Below are 23,481 nucleotides of genomic sequence, written 5' to 3'. Positions count from 1 at the left end.
GCAAGTTTCTCTCTACGCCAACTACAGCTTCCTCTCCCTTCCCAACAGTGATGCCAAGCCAGCTTTCATGGTCACTTGTGATAGGGGCATTTTTCTTGAATTCTCTTAGCTCTTATTTAATGCCCAGCTAATTCAGAACAGCCAAGACCAAAGTCCTTGACACATTTCCCTCCAGTACTGCCCAGCTGATCAAAGCGATCATTATCAGAATGTGAACAAAATGCTGGAGCTCACTAAAAAGGAACCTCACTTGGGGAGTTCCCTACAGCAAAAAGGCTGTAATTTTCTTTAAATTTTAGTGCATCTAGATCTGACTATTGTCAGGGATTCTGACTTGAAGGTCTACTGTTAATTCTGAAAACTGAATCTCTGCAAGTCTGAGAGAGGTTATGTTGTATTCACAAAGAAAACACAAATTCCTCTGAGTTCTGAGGAGAACAAAGTTAATTGTACTTGCCCTGCAAATTCTCATGTGGACACTAAAAATATCACCAAGAACGTTCTCTCTAGGAGCGAGTGATATGTGCCCAGTGAATGTCAGGGAGGTAAGCGTGGGGCTGTCGGTGGTACAGCTGGTAAGTGTGCTGTCCCTAGGCAGCAGCTTCCAGATAGACGGGACCTACTCCTTCCTCGGCAGAGACATCTGTATGCAGGTCACCTCCGCGGAGTGACGACAAAGCCGGGAGGAAATCCGGAGTTTGCAAGGGAAGAGAGACCAAGCACCATCAGTGCTTCCCCGGGGAGGTGAACATCTTGATCTCTGCCTGAGGTTCCCTCCAGCTCCACCTCATGCCCCACCACTAACACTCAGCGACAGGATGAAAATGAGCTGCCGAAATGACGTCTCTTTACTGGCTGGGTCAGCAAAGGGACGCAATGGTTCCTTTTTCCATTTCAGAAAGATCTGAAGTCTGGATGAGTAAAGAAAGATGAAATAGGCACAGATTTAGACTAAGTATATATTTTAATTTCTACAAGGTCCCCCTTTCAAGTTTTAGGAACATTTAAATGAAGTGTATACAAATTAGATATTGCCAATATGTACAAAAGTATTTTCTACAGGTTTGAACAATACCAGCTATATCATGTTTCATTTGCAGTAAACAAGACGTTACAAAAACAGTCCAATACATTTTCTATTAAGAAGCACAATACACAACATAATTAAATTTTATTAAAAAATAACTTAAAATACAGAACAATCCCCTCTAGGCAGAAAAGCTATTTCTGTAGTTCATTCAGTAAACACAATTGAATGCTGCGGCTGAGGGCTGTTCTTTTCCATGGAGGAAACAATCGAGGCTTCCAGGGCCCACCTTTTTTGGGATGACAGTCCCCCCCCACCCCGCGCCGGCAGTGGGCAGTTATTGTCTGGGGTAGGCAGGGTTCTAGGACAGCCTGCCCCACCCGCACCCCTCGCTTTGTGCCCCGATCCGAGCCTGCGCCTATGCAGTCACTCCTGTGATTATGCTATGTTCTACGGCAGAGCCGACCTAAAAATAGGGAGACTTGATCAGTTGGCTTGATCTAATCACACGAACCTCAAAAATGAAGGAGGAAGGCAGGGGGATGGGAAGGCCACTGAGGGTTTGAAGATGGAGGGGAATGTGCACGAAGGAATGTGAGCAGCCTTCAGGAGCTGAGGGAGAAGCCTCCGGCTGACAACCAGCAAGGAACCAAATGAACTTGGAAGTAGATGCCTCCCTAGAGCCTCCATAAAAGGATGCTGCCCTGCTGACCCTTGATTTCAGCCTTGTTGAGACCCTGAGCAGAGAATCCAGCCATACTGTGCCAGACTCACAAGCTACAGAACTGTGAGCTAAGAAATGGGTGTTGTTTTAAGCTGCTAAGTGTGGGGTAGTTTGTTACATAGCAGTAGAAAACGAATACATTGTCCAAGGGTAACTTTTCTTAACCTAATTAGATTTGGCAGTTTCTGTCTTTCTGAATGTAGGGTTTTTTTCACCGAGTGTTACAGGCAACTTGAAAACCCTTCACATGAATCATGCATTGTTCTGTACTCACTAGGAAGTACGTCTGTTTGACTTGGGTCCTGTTTTCCTAATGCACTCTCGTCTATCAACCTGGCAAACAGCTGACCATTTAACCCTGTTTATGAACCTTTTATGGGTGATGGTTTTAATATATCCAAGGTCACCCTTCCACCCATCAAGGTTGTCAGATCCCTCCAACTGAGGGCTCTTTCCCACTTCCCAAGTACCCCAAGCAAGGCCTGGGGAGGGTGGAGCAGAGTCCCACATCAAACATCCAATATGAATTTCTTCTGTACAACTGGCTTAAACTGGCACTAAGGTGATTAAGTACACTTGGGGGAAAAAACTCAAAGATTAAAAAAACCCCAAAACCAAAAAACACCAGTTTTTACAGGTCAAACCATTTTTGGAGGAACCACCCGAAACTGAAAAAGTGTGATTTGTGCAGTCCTGTACACCCCTCTTCCCCTGGACTTATCATGTCATGTGAGCTTCACGGAGTCAGAGTGAGTCACAGCGGAAAGAAGACAAACGTGCTGGTGCTTAGAACAGCTCAGCCGCTGTTGTGGTAGAGCTCCCTTAACCTGAAAGACTGGAAAGCCCTCCAAAATGTCCCCGGGATGTGGCAGTGAGGTCTGGCGGTACCCTGAATTCTACTCTTCAATCCGCTCTCCCGGAGGCACGCGTGCCAGTTCTGTGCAGCAAGCCCGAGGGGCCACGCGACCCTCTGTGCCAATCCTGCCTGCTCCAGGGGGCCCCAAGCCACACCTGAGCTTGAGAGAAACCCTCCAGATACTTAAAGTGAATGTAGCCCAGAAGGAACCATGCCTGGTGCCAGCGAATTAAAAAAAAAAAAAAAAAAAAATCACTTCTCTCTCTCCTGTGAGATTCTAATGTAAAGTATACTTGAAGAGGCACCAAAAGGTACCGAGCACCCAAAGATGAACCAGAACAGAATTGTTTTTTACAATCTAAACTTCTGATAGTATTTATTAAAAAGCACATAAAACATTAGGGCCTTGGAGACAGTGCAGGTATTTATAGTTAAGGCTGATTTATTCTTCCCAACCTCACCCGCCAGCCTGGAGTAATACAGACGGTGGGCTGTATGATGACCACTTTCCTGACCCTCTGAGACCACCAAGAAGGAAGGAATGAGTTAAGAACTCCAGAGCCACTGCCTTAAGACTCCTGGCTACCATCAGTATCGATTCTGGGTGGTTTGTTTCTAAGAGCACATATGCATAAGACGGTGTAACTGGTATATAAATATTTGGCCACCTTTAGCAGTTCTTCACAGTTCTGGGCTTGGCAGCATATACGCTAAGACCTGAAAAACGGGCAAAAAGAATCTGTATTCTAAGGAATACATGAGATGGAAAGAAGTAATCTGTCTAAAATAATATTGCAAATTATACTTAAATTTCATGATTTCTTGATTCAAGAAAATGAAATTCATTCCCGAAGTTGGCTACTGTAAAATGTGGCATAAAAATATTTTTAGGAGACATATCTGTATTTTAAATTCTGTGCACATGTAAATGGACAATAACAATTAAGAAGTGCCTATTTTCGAAACTTATTTCTAATGTTGAAATAGAACAACAGACTGCCATTAAGTTTCTTACATTTTTAAGTTACCAGATATTTACAAATAAGATATAATTTGTATCAAAAAAGGGGACATTTTCAACTATATGTGCTGCTTTCACTGGGGCTCCGGTGATGAGAGTAACTTCGGTCACTTTCACTGTCAGAGCCGTAAGATCTACAACTCCTGTGTAACAAAAGAAATATACAGACACCTTTTAACTTCAACCCTCTGAATTCCTCTTGAAGCTTCTTTTTTGATACGAGTGGCTTGAAAGCAATACTGATGTGGCATAGCACAGTGGGTGGACGAGTGGGGTCCTGATGGTGGCAACAGTGTAGACTTTTCAAAGATGTTTTAAATGACACATGGCAGTAATATCAAGATTAAGATAAAGAAACATCGCATCTTGGGAAATTACTTGAAATCCACTCATGCAAATGAGCATCAATATTTAATTAGACCGAGGAAGCAAGGGATAAAAAAAGGTACATGAAGAGTTTCATTAAAAATATGGAAACCAAAATGGGGATCCCATGAGGGGTGAAGGTGGGGAAGACATGGACAGGACCACTGGGACACTGCATCAAGAGGACCTGGCAATGGTCACCAGTTATTTTGAAAAATATTCAGGGAGCCAGTCACTTTGCTAGATGCTAGGGACATACACGGTAGACAAAGTATAGCTTCCTGGGACTCAAGGACCACACAGAATAGTGGACAAGGCAAACAGGGCACACTGCGGGGAGGCGGGGGTGGTATAACTCAGGGTTATCAGTCAGGATGGCCCCCTGGGGCAGCGGGTTGCAGCTGAGACCTATAGGGTAGGTAGGTGGGAATTGGCCATTTCAAGAGGTGTGTATATCTCCAAGCAGAAGGACAGGTTCTAGCACATTAAAGGAGGGAAGAGAGAAAAGCCCCAGCTGGAGTTGGTAGGCGGAGAGGCCTTACACGGGATGCTAAAGAGGCTGGACCTGCCCCTTTGGGCAGTAGGAAACCCTTCAAGAGTTTCAAACAAGGGAGGTGTCTAGATCACACTGATATTAGACAAGGATCACTGACTGTAGCTGCAACAGATGGGGAAGGGTAAGACCAAAAGCGACCAGGAAAGGGACATTACAAAAAGTCGCCATTAAGACTTTGGCAGTACCAGCCCAAATAGGTTATATAAAAATGTAATATCTATAAATATCTGTAATACATAAAAATGTATTTTTACTAAAACTGATGATATAAACCTCAACCCTGCTGTTAAAGCAAATGATGACATTTTAGTATACTTTTTTTTTTTTTTAATTTAAAAAACTAATAAATTGGTTTTGCTATTTTTAGCAAGTAGCCCTATTTAAAGGAGTGGGGCTTGGTCTGGGTGGCCTTCTCTCTTTACTCCTTCCAAAGAAACTCTTTCTCCAAGGGTATGTAAATATTACGGAATCCATTTTAGATTCAAACATGAACAATAACCAACAAACCTGACCCAGCAACCCCTAATACAAAAGCCACCTCTAGGAGATGCCTGTGGGTTGCTGAAACTCAAGAGGAAGAAATATTTCTGACCTCAGAAGATTACACTTTCTCTTCTACGAGCCGTGTGTCACCTCCCACGCCAAGTGCCCACAGTACCTTGCAGTGACCTGAAGGGGGGAGACGCACCTGGATCGCCTGCTGTACCTTCTGCCTCGGCGGTAACTGTCGCTCCTCTGGCTTCTGCTGCGACTCCGACTCGTGCTGTAGTAGCTATCGTAAGTGCAGGACCTGCTCCAACGGCAACCACACACACTTAATCCCCACTCCAACACTCACAGGCTTCCGTTTCTTCTTACGGTCTCTTCAGTGTTCTCTGAGGACATGGGCTCTCTATGACTGTGTGAGGACACATGTGCACAGCAAGTACTGGAGACGTTTAACAAGTGCCCCAGTGAGACTTACCGCATGAAACAGAAAAATGTTCATTTCTTTTCTGCATTGAAAAATATCACAAAGTTAGCACTGACTTAGTCTGACTGAATCTGGTGGATCTTCGGCAATTATATTCAATAAATACCTGCCATTACAACTGGACATCAATTGTCACTCTGACACCAGAGTACAATGGGCCAACAGATAAAAGCTGTCAAAAAAACCTCACGTAGATGGGAGATGATTTCATGAGACAAATACATGTGTTTAAATTTTTCAATAGCCTACAACACTTTTTAAAAGGGAATGAAGGGTTTTTAAAACAAGGCCTTTCAATTCTGCCCCCACAGGTGGTTCCCACCCCCTGTCCGTACCTGGACCGACTATGGGGGTCGTATGAGCTGCTCCTGGATCTGCTCCTGCTGGATGTCCTAATAGGAATCACATGAGGGACCATCATTTTGTGGCTCAGGACAGGTTATATCAAAAATCTAGACTTTTATTTGCCCATCAAGGAAAAAACACAATGAAATCCAGTAGGTGTATTTATTTCATTTCTTTATCAAAAATATGTTGGATTTTTTAAAAGCATGTTGGATTTCATTCTGATTAACTTTTGTTCTTCTATGAGGTGCACATAGCAAAGTCACTGGCGAGGTTCTAACTGGGTGGGGAGGGGAAGTCTGCACAGGTCAGATATCTGCAGGTAGGATGAAGCTGCAGCAGTGGAAAATACCTCAGAGGCAAAAGAGGGTTTGATGAAGCTGGGAGAAATACAAACCTGGGGTCACCCCCCCACATGCTCCATCCCGTGGCCCCCTACTAACCAATCAGTCCTCCTATCCCAATCCCTAACCCAAGCCAAGAGGTGACTGCAGATGTGAACTGAGGTCAAGGAAGATATACTGGAGGTCGGGGGTGGGGAGATAGTGGGCAGGGCCTTTTTAAAGGATTTCTACTGCTTCTCTTTCCTCACTCTGATAAGATCACATCCTGAGGATAGCCAGTGAGAATCTGACAGTTCCTAGAAAGAAACAACTAGACTGAGGTGAAGGCACTGACTGCTGGTATTCAGCAATGACAGGATTCTTCTCAAAAGCTCCCCCACTCCGCCTGTGCAGGCCTTGAAAAGCAGACAGGATGAAGACCACGTGGCAGGGTGGGGATCCCACACGCACCTATGACTTTTGTAACTGCGGTAGGAACTGCTCCGGCTTCTTGTGCGGCCTCTGCTGTACCATCCTCTGCTCCGACTTCTAGAATAGCTTCTTGATCTACAATTGAGAGTGAAAAAATATAATTGTTAACTCACCATGCTGTTCAAATGATTACTAGTGGGACAGGAAGGGGAGAACACAACAAGGAAAGGTCGTTCACAAACTCTTCATAGCAGGTTTGACAGTGACAGCTAATGAAGGTTTAAATTGAACAGAATGAAATAAGCCAGAAAAGGCTGATAAAGGTGTATTCACTGGAGTCCTACTTGTAAGACCAGAAGAAGAAATAATCCAAAGCTCCACTAATGATAGAATGGGGCGGGGGGGGGGCAGGGGGCAGAGAAATTCAGTAAAATACTCTCAAGTAGGAAAATGAAGTACAGCTACATACATCAATAGAGACATCTCTTAGAACATAGTGTTGAGTGAAAAATGCATAGATAGAACATGTATGTAGGTATGCACATCTGTAAAGATTTTGTTTGAAGACATGCAAAAACACTGTATACAAACAGAAATATCTGTGGCAAAACTAAAGAACAACAACAAAGGGGTGCCTGCGTGGCTCAGTCGTTAAGCGTCTGCCTTCGGCTCAGGTCATGATCCCAGGGTCCTGGGATCGAGCCCCACATCAGGCTCCCTGCTCAGCGGGAAGCCTGCTTCTCCCTCTCCTACTCCCCCTGCTTGTGTTCCTGCTCTAGCTCTGTCAAATAAATAAATAAAATCTTTAAACAACAACAACAACAAAACTACAAAAAAAGTTTATAATAATGTTTAATTCTAGGAGAGAAGAGAGAAAGTAGGGTGGCATTGAGTAGTAGGGATGTATCAGGTATGTCAAAGCTTATTTTTTAAAATCTACATGACATTTTAAATTATTTATTTATACCTAATCATTTTTTTTAATCTATTTAGTATTTAATAAAACAAGGAACTTAAGTAGTACAATTCTGCCCCTCTGCATTCACTTGGCTCCCCACTCTTCTCCCCCAATTTTCTACCTGTCATTTAGGACAGAACGATATCCCTATGTCTAGGCTACTTATGTAACATCTTCAAAGGTTTTATTTTATTTACTATGTACTTATGTTTTAGAAGACATGTTCTGCTTCCAGTTTATCTACAAGAGAATGAACACATTATGTTCTAGTAAGATTCTAGTCATTTACTCGACAAACAATTATAGAGCAGATTCTGTGAGGTAACAGAAAGATGAGTAGAAAATGGTCCCAGACTTCAGTGAGTTCACAGCCTAGTAGGGGAGTCACGGCCAGGTGAGTAACCAAAACAGGGAGGCAAGGTTAGCTGTCTGGTCTACTACCCATTAGCTGCATAACTTAAAGCAAATTCCTTAGGCTTTCTAACCCTGTCTTCATTTATCACATGAAATGCCACCCACCCCAAAGGCAGCCGTAGGAAGCTAAATGAGAGTGGCCAGCATCACCAGCAGCTCAGAACTGTCAGAGCATGAATGGAAGGCAGACGTTAAGCAAACAGGGGGGCTAAAGTAGCTCAATTGTGCCTGCATCTAGGAATATGAACCTAGAGAGAAAAGGCCAGGATTCACCAGCTCTCTGGGCCTGCTGGGATTCAGGGCAGGAGGAGGAAAAAGAGCCCGCAACATAAGCATGGAATGGTCTGAGAGGGACAAAGAGAGCTAGCTAGCAGGTTCCAGGAGGGCCAAAAGGACTGAAAACATGCCCTGGCACTCATGCGAAGGAAATACCTGAAAATAGCCCTTTTAGGAAGATGTGGGGGAGGGAAGGCGCAGAAGACAGACTGCAAGCAACTAAAGAGTAAATGGGAAACAGTTATTACAGATGGCAAATGTTGTCTCCTATCTTTAAAGAAATCCAGGCGAGAAAGGGAAGATAAATAGCTAGAAAGGGGGGGGAAAATCCCAAAGATTTTTACTATATTATTAGGCTCAAGTGATGAAAAGCAAGCACAATATACTAAGGGATATGAGCAATTAAGAGATAGTGAGGTAAAACCATGAAATATTTACAAGGAAAAAAAAGGAATACAAATTACTTATTAACTTCATATCACCATGATTTTGTAAAAATTCTCATTCTCTGCACAATCCAGTCTATGCTGATGACAAAAGTTAGATGCAACCTGAACCAAAATAAATAAATTTTTACCATGCCCCTCCCTGCTAACCCTTGAATAAAGATCAACTAGATGCAGGTCTTGGGCAGGTTAACTTGGCCTCTCTGGCCCCCACCTTCCACTTGTGTAAAATGGAGAGTTAGATTAATGATCTCTAAATCCTACATAATTCTGTAAATTCAGGATTTCCTTCTAAGGCATCACTGAGAGGTGGGAGAGCAGCGTCACACGGTTAGAGAGAGAGACTTGCCACCTATCATGGCAACTCATTTCTACCGCCAGAGAGCTTTAACTGACAAGCAATAGTTGTCGACATTGAGCCCACATTTCTTCGCCTAAAATCCCCACTTCCTATGTCCTCACAATTGGCTCTTAGTCACACAGCATGAGACTTCCCCTTATTCCCTTCCAGATATTTGGAAATAGTGATCTCGTCTCTAATTCTGGTGTTCTTCCAAGATAAACAGTAACAGACTCTCCTTTGGGCGGGGGGGGGGGGGGGGGGGGGGGGGGGGGGGGGGGGGAGGAAAGAGACTACATTGCTCACCGATAAGATGATGTGGAACTTCGCGATCGACTTCTTGAGTGACTGTAGGAGACAGACCGTGTTCTGTGTCTTGATTTGGTTTCAGATTTACTACGAGATCTGCTTGGACTCCGGGACTGGCTATCCCCATCCCGACTAGGGGTCTGCTCATCACTTGAACTCTCCTGATTCCTTGGCCTCCGGTTTAAGCGTGCCGTCTTTCTTACTTCATCAAAGAGAGACCCAGGCCGAACTTTATTTTTGCTTTTAATTTCTATCCTCAAGCCTTGTGGCTTCATCTCAGGAGCAGCAGTCAGTGCCTTCACCTCCGTGGCGCTGGCCGTGGGGGCCGTCGGTGCTGCCAGGTTCCCCACCCCTTGCAGGGGCTTCCATTTGTTATCCAGGAGGCCCATCTGGCTCTTCTCAGCCGCCTCTCTCTTCACAGTGCTTTCTGTGGCGCTGGCCAGGCTACCAGGGCTGCTGTCCCGCTTCCCCACGTCCCCCATCGTTTTGCTTTCCTGTTTTCCCTCCTCTGTCTCAGGATGCTCTGCGTGCATATCCTGTTGTAGAACAACGTTTACGTCTGGGGTGGCAAGCCTTGAATTTCCTAGAGGGGATGCCTCCTTGGCTGGGGAACTCCTATCAGGAGTGCAAATCTCCATGTTGTCATCTGTCTGCAGCACATCCTCCACTCCGCTTGGGGCCCTTTCTGCAATATGCTGAATGCTGGAGGGAGAAGCGGCTCCCTGTTCGTCAGAACTGAAAGCTGTGGGAGAAGCGCCCAGTTTACTATCCTCTTTAGTAGGCTGCCCAGTATCTGATGAAGTCATGATGAGATTACATTTACCTGAAAGGCGGCCCTCTTCGCAAGACCTCTCGGTGTGCGAAATGTTTTCTTTCATGGTCTCACTATTTTCAGAAACTTGTTTTTTCTCTTTTGCCTCTTGAGTAACTTGTTTCTCACTAGTCTCCTCCTCCTCCTCCTCACCAAATTCTAGTGGAGGCTGCCAGTGAAATGCCTGTTTTCGTTTTGGAGCCTTGTGCTTTTTGTCTTTTTTCCCTTTCAGTTTCTCCTTTGCTTTTTTGGTCTGTTCCCGTCTAAGATTTTCCTTTGACCCGTATTTGTGCTTCCGTGCCTTTCTTCTAGTGTTTTCTGAATTGGAATAGGACCCCTCGGAATCAGAGGTTGAAGACCGCTGCTTACTTGATTTCCAAGCACCATTACCATCAGGCAACGAAGTACTTGCCGAAGACTTTGTTGGGGGTTTGGCTTTGCTGTGAATTTCACCAAATTCTGACTCAGAATCTGACGTAGCTTCACCTTCCTCCTTATCAGAAGATGGCCGGGAAATATTTTTATTGTTTCTAGTTACATCTCGTTCAGAGTTTGACTCAGAGTCCCATTTACTCCCAGCATAATTCTTCCTTTTGGGCTTATTGCCATTTCTAAGGTGATCAGAAAGATTCTCTTTCAAGGCCCTTTTCTTTGAACGAGGGCATTCCTGTTCAGGCTTGGATTTCTCTTCATCTCTGTTTTTCTCTTGCTTATTGTTCATTTCCATCTGGACTTGCCTCTCTTTTTCCTGGGCTGACTGTGTAACCTGAACACTTGACTGTTCACTGTCCGAAGAATAATCTAAAGATGACCTGCTTTCGCTATACTTCCTCTGACTCGAAGACTTGTCTCTGCTTTTCACATATTTATTGCGAAGTCTCTTCTCAGAGCTGCTGCTGTGCCTCTTATTTGAAGTGTTACTTTTTTTCCCATTGGATCTAAATTTTCTCTTGGCTCGTCTTCCATCATCACTGCTAACGGAGGAGTATGACGATGATCTACTACACTGTGAACGATCACTGTATTTATTTCGTGAATGAGATCTAGATGAGGCAGACCTAGATCTTGAATGTGAACTAGCTAGACTTCGTGACCTTGTGTATGATCTGGAATAAGATCTACTCCTAGAAGATCTGCTCCTTGACCTTGGTGAACTTTCCGAACTTCTATCACTGTATTTTGAATAAGCACTCCGATCACTTTCTGAATTTTTTTCTCTTTTATGGTAGGATGATGAACTTCCAGTGTCTTTGATATTTGCTAAACTGTAAGTGCTTTGGAGGGGCAGCAAATGGGTTGTTTTAGCTTTCATTTCCTGAATTCGCTCATAAGAGGGCTTCCAGGGCTTCTGTCCCGGCTTCCACCTTGAAGGAGGGGGACTGTCACTCAGTGGTATTACAGGAATATTTTCTGCTACCACTGGTTGTACTACGACGTTTTCATTTTGTGGCACTGTTGCTCTTAAAGGTTCCGTTTTAACTGGCTTATTTTCACTTAACTGAGAGGTTGTTCGTCTTGGTGATTTTGATGCTGTCCTTTGGTGCCCTGACTTGGAAGTAGATCTGGACTTTGATCTACTTCGAGAATGTGATGAGGATTTTGATGGAGTCCTTGATCTTGAGCTTCCTCTGGAATAAGACTGCGAGTGAGATTTAGATCTGTAGGAGTCTCTGCTGGAATGGGTTGAAGAGCTCTGGTCACCCTTATCAGATTTAGACCAGTCCCTCTTTGATGAGTGATGAGATGATAACGAGGAAGAACGAGATCTCCTTTCTCTGTCACAAGAGGATTTCATTCTTCGGGTGGAAGATTTTGAGGATTCTATGTCTGATGGTACAATAATCCTTCTCTTCTTGGTCTGCTTGTGTCTTCTGCAACGCTTCTGCTTTTTAGCTTTCTTTTTATGTTTAACCTTTTTCTCTTTCCTGCGTTTTTTATGGTGACCATCGGAGTGTCTTGCTGTACTAAGGTCTGAATAATATCCATTATAGGACCACGATCTGGATCTCTGGGACAAGCTTCTCTCATCCCATCGGCTTGAACAGGGGTCACTTAATCTATTGAAAAGAATACAGTATACATGCAGTTATTTACAAGCATGTTTTCTAGGCTTTAAGTTTAAAACACATTTGTTGTCAATACAAAAGCATTGACAAAAGCCTAGTTAAGAACAAAGTAATGACTCCATCAACACTTTAAGCACAAATAGGAAGGATACATCAAGGGGTGACAGGCCTCATCTTGACCTCATAATTTCAGAGATACACACTGACAACTACTAACAGATTCACTAATAAAAGGATTTTTGAACTAAGCAGAAGATTTCAAATTTGACAGAAAAACGGTTTTGAACCAAACCAAACCAAGAGCACTGCTGATATACTGAGTTCCTTGGCTAGGATGTTCATGACCCTCTGGCTCCGGGAACAATTTTTGATGGAGAGTCAAATCAAGTTCCCAAACAATTCTGTTGATTCCCCGCAGATACAGGACAGCTGCCTGAACTTTAAAGAGGAAGTCTCTTAAAAAGCTAGCATGACTATTATTTTATTTCAGCTTCACAGAGGTAATTAAGACTTTCTCTTAAGGTTTTAGTTAAATCACTTCCTACAGAAATTGAGGAAAAAGCACATGAAAATAGATGCAGGCTTTACAATCTTAGTGGTAATGGGTAATGTCAGGGCTCAAAATAGAGAGTTCTCTATACCACTGTGTCTAAATCACTCTCACATAGCAGACGCGTTCCCTCTTCCGACTTCTAACCATTCTCCTGGACACCCACAGAGGAGAAGAGACTACTACCATGAACAATTATAGAGGGGTCCCACTGGTGTTATTTTTCACTAGCTATTCTGAAGCCAGCCCCATTTCTACAAGAGATATTCTGCTGTGGGGTGTTACAGAGGGTAAGAGAAGGGTACACTTCTGAAGAAGCAACAGTCCGTGGGGTCAGAAGTTAATGCACATGCCAGGTACAGATTTTCCTACCTACCAATTCATTCATCAGTGACTAAGAGACCTGGCTAGGAAAGAATCTGCTATATGATTTTTAGGTCCTGATTATTTCTAAAATTGTACAAGATATCTTTGAGAGATTCAGTAGGTTTATAGTTTTGTGAGGGAAGATAGAATTCTGATTTAAAAGCACCCTGAAGCCAATCAGCCCTCCTACTTAACAGCTCTCTTTTTGCCAAGTATTCCCAAATGCATTCTCTTTGGTCACGGTCGAACTTTAAATGTTAAGTCTTTAATGAAAAATCCAGAAGTAAGTCTCTAGCCTCTTAACACTCAAAATATAGTAGACACAGGATTGTGCTCATACTCAAAGCTCTTACTTATCTCCTTTACTCCATTTTTCTCCACTAGGTGGTCTGTATGCTCTTAATCTCTGCATTTCTTCTTTCCAGTGAGGAGGAGTTTCACTGCTATCATCATCGTCTGATTCAGAACATGATCTTGATCTTGGAGGAGTGTGATAGCGCTTCAAAAAACAAAGATAGGAATAACTGTTTTTAAAATACTGCTCAATTACAGTCTGCTATAGGACAGAGTTAGGTATAAAACCCAATCTCAGATGCTGTTCAAAAGCAATAATGATTAAAGCACAAAAGGATGATACGAAGTTATGTCATGACAATATAAGACACCAAAAGAAATGGGATTTTTTCCTAAAGTCCTAATGATTACATTAATTAGCCTAGATTATTCAACATACTAAGATTTCTCAACATACTCATTCACTGTTTCACATGTCATTTCATACTTAAAATGCAGCAATAAATTTTGATCTAATAGCAGTATCTTCATATACCTATGGAGAATACAACTAGCTCCTTGAACAGATAGATCTTGGATTGTACCTAAAATTAAAGCTAGGATTTTGCCTATACTGCTTACTTAGATAAGTAATTTGAAAAAAAGAAAAGTCTTAACACACATACAATTGTGCCCCTTCCTTTAATCTTCCGTCCAGATTTTGATACAGATGGTTTTTGATCACTTACAACAGGTGTAACATCAGGAATCTTCCTGGAAAAGAAGACTGAAAATTAAAAATAAGCAAATGCTGGGCAGTTTTCTCAATATTTAAATGCAGAATTTATGCTCCTATAATACAAAGTCATTTCATTTAGATCCAACACTTTTGCAGAATAAGGCACTCCACATAACCTGATTTTCTAGGCAAACTCTTTAAATGCCAAACCTTTAAAAAAAAAAAGGGGGGGGTAACTCAATTGGGTAGAAATGTATGTATGATACTATGCATCTTTTTAAGCATAGTACTACTTTTAAACAAAATCCCTTTTTACCTGCCTCTTATCAAAAACAGTGATGTTCTAAGGGAATCCTAAGGTATTTCTGACTCTGATGCTTAAACTGTTTTTAAAACTATATTTTGTTATCTTATTTTATATTTTTAATAACTCATTTGTCTTCCCCACTCTACAATAAGCTGCCCCTCCTTCAATGCTCTGAATCTATTGCCTTATGGTAATTCTAAGAGTACAGAGTTTGTGGCAGCTAGTCCTCCATGCATGAGAAGTCTTCATACCTCAAGTTTTTTACCTGTTACTAACATGATGGCTGGCTCTTATTGAGTACTTACTATGTGTCAGACATTATGTTAATAAGCATTTTTAACATAACTGAGTCAAATGTATGTAATGTAAAGCTGGCCATTTTAGCCAATTTTAAGTGTACAGTTCAGTGTCTTAATTACACTGATGTTGTGCAACCATCACTACTATCTTTCTAAAACTTTTTCATTACCCCAAACCCAAACTCCACCCATTAAGGAATACCTCTCCATCCGCCCAAATTCCCTCAGCCTCTGGTAACCTCTAATTTATGGCCAAATAACATTCCATGATGTATGTACACATCACATTTGGTTATCCAACCATGTGTTGGTAACTTGGGATCTGTCTCTTCCTTTTGCTACTGTGAATATGTTGCAATGAGCACTGACATACAAATATTGTTTCATTTTCTATTTTCAATTCTTTTGAATATATACCTCCCCATGGAATTGCCTGGTTACATGGTAAATCTATGCTTAACTTTTTGAGGAACAACCCAACTATTTTCCCCAATGCCTGAATCATTTCAGACTCCTGCCACCAATGTATAAGGATTCCAATTTCTCCATACCCTTGCTGACACTAGTTTTTTGGGGTTTTGTTTTAAATTACAGCCATCCTGGTAGGTGAGTATTATCTCACTGTGGGTTTGATTTATATTTCCCTAATGACTAATGATGTTAAGCATCTTTTCATGTGCTTGCTGACCATCTGTATGAAACGTCTATTCAAATGCTGTGTCTATTTTTAAATTGAGTTGTTTTTTTGTTATTGTTGTCAATGCTTTTGGTGTCAAATGTAAGAATTCATTGCCAAACCCAAGGTCATAAAAATTTACTCCTATGTTTTCTAAGAGTTTTATAGTTTTAGTTCTTATATTTAGGTCATGGACCCAATTTAATTTTTGTGTATGATGTGAGGTAGGGGTCCAACGTTACTCTGTTGCATGTGGAAATCCAGTTGTCCCAGCACAAACATTTATTGAAGAGACAGACTTCTTTCTCCACTGAATGGACTTTGCATCCTTTTCTAAAATCAATTGGCCATACATACTGCTACAGGTTTATTTCTGGACTCTCAATTCTATCCCACTGGTCTATATATCTTTATGCCAGTACCACACTATTTTGATGACTGTTAAGTTTTGAAATCAGGTGTGAGTGCTCCAACTTTGTTCTTCTTTTTCAAGACTGTTTTGGCTATTAGGGGCCCCCTACAATTCCGTATGATTTGATATTACTTTTCCATTTCTGCAAAAAGGCTGCTGAAATTTGATAGGGACTGCACTGAATCCAAAGCTTGTTTTGAATAGTACTGACATCTTATCAATATTAAGTCTTCCAACCCATGAACATGCAAGGTCTTTCCGTTTATTTATGTGTAAATATTTTGTAATTTTCATTGTACAAGGCTTTTACCTCTTTAAATGTATTCCTAAGTATTTTATTCTTTTAGATGTTGTTTTAAATATAATTGCTTTCTTAATTTCCTTTTCAGATTGTTCACTGCTGGTTGTTAACAAGCACTTTAAAGGCATTAGCTCACTGAACTCTCATAACAACACTATTAGCATCTTCATTTTAAAGATAGGGAATTTTAAGATTAAGAGGTTACAAATCTTGCCCTAAGTCACAGAAAGAAATGCAACTTCACTCTTAAAGCCAATAGACAGGGTTTTCTAAGCTCCAGGAAATCGGGGTCCAGGTAAACATACAAAAAAAATAAATTCTTCTATAGAAAAATCTTAACTACAAAGTATACGTACAGTTTTTTTCAGTAATTTCATGACATTACTTAATTCTCACAGTGAGAAAGTAGGTACTCTTGGTAGACAACTGTTAACCCCATTTTCCTCATGAATAAAAAGGACTGAACTTGCCTACACGTGTTCAGCAAAAATTAACGTTTACCTGGGAACCTTTTAGGTACTGGTGCAATGCTACTATCCTCCACCTTCTCCCCAGAACATTCTGATTTGATTTGCTATATGGCCCAGAAGCTGGTATTTTCAAAAGCCTGCGAATTATTCTAAAGTACCACTAAGGTTGAGAACAAATAAGCTAGAGCCAAGTGTGGTACCCAAATTCCGCTAAGCAAATTACTAATGATATGAGTTTAACTGCTGATAAATCAATAAGGTGGCAGGTTCACTATGGCTAAGAGCCCCTGCTTCTTATCCTTGCATATGTTGAGTTCCTGAAGCACAATTATAGCTCCCAAACAACTGATCAAAATCTCAAAGATCCTGATAAAATAGATCAATTGTGCTATCTTTGTACGACACAACTACCAGCCAATTATAATTTAAAGTAATTCTGCAGAAAATAACTTCCAAAGATGTTATGTGACCAAAGAAGAGTGATGACCAAACAAAATTATCCGCACTTTTCAGTCACAAATGAAATCACTGCTTTAACACCACCAGATAAGAGAGGTCAGCAAACTTTTTCTGAAAAGGATCCGAGAGTAAGTATTTTAGGATTTGTAAGCCAAGAAGAAAATTAAGGCTATTATTCAGGTATTCAGATAACAAGAAAGAAAACAAATTTTCACTAATGTTTTATCAGTAAAATTTGAAACATGACAACTGAGTATCATTTCTTTGTAATAAAGATCTACTAACGAGAGGAACAGAGTTCTTTTGGAGGGGAGAATAAGCCTGCTTCTCCCTCTCCCACTCCCCCTGCTTGTGTTCCCTCTCTTGCTGTTGTCTCTGTCAAATAAAAAAATAAAAAAATAAAAAATAAAAACATTTCACTTAATTAGGATTCACAGTATTTCCTATCAAAATAGATAATGCTGTTCATCCGGTAATGCTGATCTGTAATGAGCTTGTACATATTTTATCTTTAAAAATACCTTCTCGCATACAGGGGTGGTATGTGCAGTGCCTGAAATCCTGGAGAGCTCAAGGGCATCGCTGCGATGCCGCGTGCACCAAGCAGCCGTGTGAAGCAACAGAGCAGCCCATACAAACCGCCACGACGACGCAAGTAGGCTGCTGTAGCAAGGACAGCCCTTCTGTATCTTCTTACAGTGAACGAGTGGATGCAGCTGTGTTCCAGTAAAACTTTATGCACACTGAAATTCGAGTTTCATTTCATTTCCACACGTCACAAAATACTACTCTTTTTATTTTTTCTACAACATTTTATCATGCAAAACCCATTTTTTTAAACTTCACAGGCTATATAAAAATAGGCAATAGACCAAATTTGGCCCACGGACAACACCTGTCATATGACAGAGAAACTGACCTTTCAAGTTTCCTGCCTTTTGAAAGCCAAATAGATTTTTTTTTTAAAGATTTTATTTATTTATTTATTATTTGAGAGAGAGAGGGTGAGAGAGAGAGAGAACACGAGAGGGGAGAGGATCAGAGGGAGAAGCAGACCCCCCGTTGAGCAGGGAGCCCGATGTGGGACTCGATCCAGGGACTCCAGGATCATGACCTGAGCTGAAGGCAGTCGCTTAACCAACTGAGCCACCCAGGCGCCCGAAAGCCAAATAGATTTGATCAATGAACTTGGTGTCTTATATTTTAATAAAGAAGAGTCCCACTAAAATTTAACAAGCCAGAATTTGCAATGAAAACATCAACATGTTAAACTTTTAATTCAAAGATACATCCCATTTTATAACAGCTTTTTTAAAATGAGACAATACTAGGCTTTAAAAATGTTTAATGAACTAATAAATAAGGCCCACCTTATGTAGAAACCTGACTGTAAACAGGGCATGTGCATCATTTCTCAGCCTTCAACAGAACTCTTCATAAGGAACTTATCAATGATTCACCACATTATGGTATTTTTGTTCAAACAACATTTAATAGATCTAAACTTGAGGTAACACAAAATATACTACATAGTATTTTTTGAGGCCAAATCTAAAGCCACACATTATCTTTCCCAATGCAGAGAACTTATCACTGAGCAAGTTATTAGCAAGAGTCACATATTTATGGTGCTAAATTATACCCCAATCACCATGCAGTTAATTTTACACTATTCAAATTGGAACACATTTTGTCATTCCATTGAATCCAAACAGTTCAACTGACCCTCTGTTGTGGCGACCAAATCTCACCTCTAATGAAAAGCCAAGAAAAAAAAATTAGTAATGAAATCTTTCCAGAGCTCCAGTTAAGAACTTCTCCCCTGGCCTATGTGCCCAACCCCCTTTCCCTACTAGTAGAATGTGAATTCTGAAAGGTAGGGTATGTGTCATTCATTAACCTGGCATCTCCCACAGTACTGTTCAAAGCGCTTTGACTATAGGTCATGCTCAATAAATGAGTGTGGAACCGCAAGGAACTGATGGAATTATCATTCACAGAAATGAAAACACGGGGGTTAATCACCCTACTTACGGTTCAGGTTCCACGGTGACAAGAGGCATATCTCTTCTCAGTAAAAATCGGTTCTCAGGAACTGGAGGAATCTCCTCTGGGCGGACCACAGGCTTTTCTCTTTTAGCATTTGAATCAACTGACCTTTTTTCATTGGTATCACTCCTCTCTGAGTGACTTAGAGAGAACAAAGCATGCCACCAATTAAAATGTAAAATGTTTGCATTTCAGATAATATTAAAGAACATATAAAGCATGACCACAGTACTAAATACCACAGTACTAAATTCTGCTATGAAAATTGTCAAATGATCCTAAAACTTTTTTAAGTTTCAAGGATTTTTTTTTTTCACCTGCAAACACGTAAATCTTTGCTATGAAATGTCTGTGCTACCCCTAGAATAGTCAAATTTCAAATTAAAGTCCAAAAAATATTATCCTTTTTCAACAATAGGTTATAAAGCTAAGTTTACACAACTGCACATGCTTTCCCCATCAGGGTGTATGTGTTTTTTTTTTTAGCTTAAGATTCCCCTGGTGTTTCACGCTTACCCTTTTGGGCTCATTATATGTTTATTCCTTGGCTCTTCTGAACTGCTTGCTTCCTTTCGTCTCTTTTTAGAATGTTTAACTTTTGGCCGCCTCCTACGTTTCCTTCTTCTGCTTCTCTCATGTTCAATTTCACTTTCTGAAGAAGATTCTGAAGAGGAAGAGGAATTGGAAGAGGAATCCGAGTCTTCTGAATGAGTTGGTTTCTTCCTTTTTTTCTCAAAAACTTTTAAGAAATATTAACAAGAATATTAATACTGGATTTCAGTGCCTACCGTTGAGAGTAAAACATGTGACTACCTAGTATCATAAAACATGCTTTATCAACAGAAAACTAAAGACAGAATTTAAATAAACTTTTCTTCATGTTGATAATACAATGTGCTGCTGAGACTGTAAGGTAACAAAGCCCTTGCCTCATGAGGCCTATATTCTAGTTGGATCAGGTAAGAAAATAAGTAACTGCATAATATGACAAATAGTTAAGTGCTAGGACAGAAACACAAAAAAAGCAGGGTAAAGGGAATAGAGAAAGTCAGGGGGTAACTGAAAATTACATTTGAACAGAGACCTGAAGGAAGTGAGATAAGGGGTCATGCAGATACTTGGATGGAGAGTGCTGCAGACAGTGGGGACAGCCAGCACAAAGGTCCCTGAGTGCTTGGCGTGTGTCAACGTGGCTGGGAGGACAATGAATGAGGGGGAAGAGGTGAGAGAAACCGCAGAGCAGACTGCCTTAGGGACCAAGTAAAGACTTTAGCTTTGGCTGACTAAGGGAGCCCTTGGAGAAGATCACTCTGGTTGCTGTTAAGGACAGATTAGAGGATCAAGAGTACAAGCAAGGAGACCAATCGGGAATTTACGCTGAGAAAAGATTATAGAGAAGGACAGAGGTAAACAGGACAGGTATGAGGCTACTGTAATCGTCCAGGTCTGGACAAGGCTGATAGCAGGGGGAAGTATAAAGAAGGGAGATTTGATAAGATTTCTACATGACTTGGATAGAAAGTATGGTAAGAAGCACCGGGGCTATTGCCATACAACTTGTATAGTTTCCTCCACTACTAAAATCCAGTAAGTATGTTTAAGTTATAGTCTTCAACATGTTTTACCTATATCCTAGCTCCCTCCACTCCCCAAAAACCCTTACCATCTTTTGTTGATTTTGTGGCAAGCACCCCACAATCAATAACTCGCACATCTGCATAAGGTCTACTTGCAGCATCCGTTTTCAGATTTTCAATCTGTTCGATAACTTCAAAACCAGAAATAACTAATCCAAAGACGACATGAACCCTGTCACAATACAAATTCGAGAAGGAACTGGTTTGATCCCAATTAAGCCAGAAGCAGTAATCACAACTGTTACAAATGACATGTCTACAGACCTCAATAGAAAAGCAAAGTGTCTGATGAATGAAACAACTAGAAGGGAATTAGAACTTGAAATCTGCTTCATAAAAGGAACATACAACAACAATTACTCAAATTGAGTCTCAGTTTTCTGCCTAAAACTATTTCTTTTTTATGGTAGAGTCAGAACAGTCAGACTGCCCTTAATACTCAGAAACTATTGTTACAGAGTCACTCAAGAGAGCACGACTGGGAGGTCTATCCATAGGCCCAGATAAAGACCCCATTCAATGACATGACAGCTATGAGGTCTCAAGACGGACTAACCTGTGATCCTTAAGGAGGGGCCTGGCTTTGAGAGATTAACCCAGAGATCAAGAGCACCCCCTTGAGGTTCACCCATAATCCAACCTGTATTGGACTGGCCACCCAAACAACTCCCCAAGGTAATAAAATGTCACTCTTACCCATCCAGGTGTGGAGCAGGTTTTGTGGTACTGTGTAAGAAACATCAACACAAAGATGGCAAAAACCAGGTGTTCAGGTGAACAGAGCAGAAGGGTTTTAAAGCACAGCATGTAGAGAACAAAGAGGTAAAGATAAAAAGATAGGGAAAAAGTTAAATGTGCTATACATCTAAACTTAAAAACCTTACAAACAGCAATAGTAGCCATTTTACTGGTTAAAAAAAAATCACTCAAGATTATAACAAATTACAAAGTTGTATTTATTTCTGCAATATGAAGACTATCCTTATACATATGTATGAAACAACTTTGAAATAGCATAAAAATACCTTAAAATTAAAGTTATTCTCGAATCCAAAACAACAAAAGCAAAAACAAACTCAAAATTTATCAAGATAATTAAAGAGAATAAAAAGTACTATCATTTGCCCTAAGGAAAGAAAAGTATGATCAATACTTGGCCCCTACACTTAAATGAGTTCTTCTATTTGTTATTTCTCATACTGAGTCAGTCTGCATCTTTTAGGCAGGCAGATGGAGGTAGGCCTTAGGAGTCCTGTTTTCAGAACTTCCTGCCCCTCCCACCTAAGGTGAAGCTCTGCCGCTCACAGCAACCCTAAAAATGCAATAGGGAGCAAACCTTCCCTTTGTCAACACTTCTGACATGGTAAGTAATGATGGATAACACTACAGACACTTTACATTTCTATGGCCCAGAAAATGCCCAACCTGCTTCTACAGTCACGATCTGGCCGATAGTCACTCTTGGGAAGCCTATGGGGTATATTTGGTTAAGACATTTCGAACCCAAACTGGTTGTTTCCCTTAGCATTGTCACAAATCTTCACAATATGTGAATTGCAGTGAAAATTCAAAAGCAGATAACTAGACTCAGAAGGATGTACCACCAAAATCTTAGTTTGTAAGAATGAGAAACAGAAGAATTTGAGAAAGAACACTGGCTATCAGATCATGCTTAAAGCAGTCAACTGTGCTAGGAGCTCCCATATCAATTTTTATATTCATTTTAAGGCAATTCTAAGATACGTGATTCAACAAAACACAATTTTAACCTTCACAACAATGTTAAAAATCATTATTCTACAAGGAATGGTAGCATTTATACTTACATTAAGAATATTCAGTTCTGTAAAAGCACTACAGAATTTAATTTTAATAAAAATTGTCAATTTAAGAAGTTCCAGAATTTAAAGCAATCCTGAGTTTTAAAACCACAAAGTCTCAAATTCTCCTTAGAAGACTGAGAAGTTGTAATTCAAGCCAATATAATAGTAAAAATGAGTAAAAACAGAAGAAAAAAAGACAGAAAATCTGGCAAGCAGGTGAGGAACTAATGCTTAAATAATTAAACTAGCATCCGGAAACTACTTTGGATAATAACTTTAAGACGGAAATGTGCTTCCCATATATATAAAACTTTACCAAAGCAGGCTTATGATAGGAAGATATGAGTACATATGCTAGACAATGATTCCATTGTATGAAAGATGTAAGAGGTAAAATTTGTAAAGATAAAAATGTCCTACAATGTTAAGGGATTGATTTCAAATACGTAGCAGTGAAAACAAGGAGTGGTTTATTGATTAGGTATATTCCTCCTCCTTCGTTGATCCTTTCTCTCACAACTCTCACATCTTTTGGGGAAAAGCCTACAGATTTTTCTAAAACACACAGAACCCAATTCAGTTTGCCACACTGGCTAATAGGAGTCCTGTAAAAACCACCTGATGGCAAAACTCTGGAGCAAATGGTGAGAGATGAGAACACTCTAGCTAACTGCAGTGAGATAGCAACATACCCCTTGAGACTCAACTGGAGGATGGAATCACTACGTTTATGACAGATTCCAGTTTTGTTCTGAATTCAAGTGACAACTGAAGACAAAAAAACTTGGTCTTTCACTGCAATAGTGAAGTAAACAAATGAAGATAAGTACAATTATTGCAGGGGCAAATTTCAGCTGGCCTGCTGTGCCTAAACTGG

General features: G+C 40.7%; 1 protein-coding gene across 11 annotated transcripts in view; it reads right to left on the bottom strand.

Moving 5' to 3' along the window:
* Positions 1 to 945: 945 nt before the first annotated feature.
* The window catches only part of NKTR (natural killer cell triggering receptor), a 54,652-nt gene continuing 32,116 nt past the window's right edge, over positions 946 to 23,481 (bottom strand). For 5 of the 11 annotated variants that reach the window (XM_034992940.1, XM_034992907.1, XM_034992930.1 and 2 more), the window contains 11 exons: positions 21,478 to 21,507; positions 20,808 to 20,953; positions 19,661 to 19,883; positions 19,130 to 19,285; positions 14,119 to 14,206; positions 13,513 to 13,658; positions 9,364 to 12,234; positions 6,663 to 6,758; positions 5,859 to 5,915; positions 5,239 to 5,340; positions 946 to 3,771 (listed from right to left, as the gene is read on the bottom strand). In XM_034992940.1, the coding sequence (XP_034848831.1) occupies positions 3,684 to 3,771; positions 5,239 to 5,340; positions 5,859 to 5,915; positions 6,663 to 6,758; positions 9,364 to 12,234; positions 13,513 to 13,658; positions 14,119 to 14,206; positions 19,130 to 19,285; positions 19,661 to 19,883; positions 20,808 to 20,953; positions 21,478 to 21,507 (4,003 nt within the window). In that variant the 3' untranslated portion in view covers positions 946 to 3,683. Of the gene's footprint in view, positions 3,772 to 5,238; positions 5,546 to 5,858; positions 5,916 to 6,662; positions 6,759 to 9,363; positions 12,235 to 13,512; positions 13,659 to 14,118; positions 14,207 to 19,129; positions 19,286 to 19,660; positions 19,884 to 20,807; positions 21,508 to 23,481 lie in introns of those variants that run through there. The other 6 variants (XR_004677049.1, XM_034992920.1, XM_034992961.1 and 3 more) reach the window with 6 other exon arrangements.

Source organism: Mirounga leonina, unplaced genomic scaffold (genome assembly GCF_011800145.1).
Source record: "Mirounga leonina isolate KUSES-001 unplaced genomic scaffold, KU_Mleo_1.0 Mir_115, whole genome shotgun sequence".
Classification (NCBI taxonomy): Eukaryota; Metazoa; Chordata; class Mammalia; order Carnivora; family Phocidae; genus Mirounga; species Mirounga leonina.
This window is presented reverse-complemented; position numbering and strand designations above follow the sequence as displayed.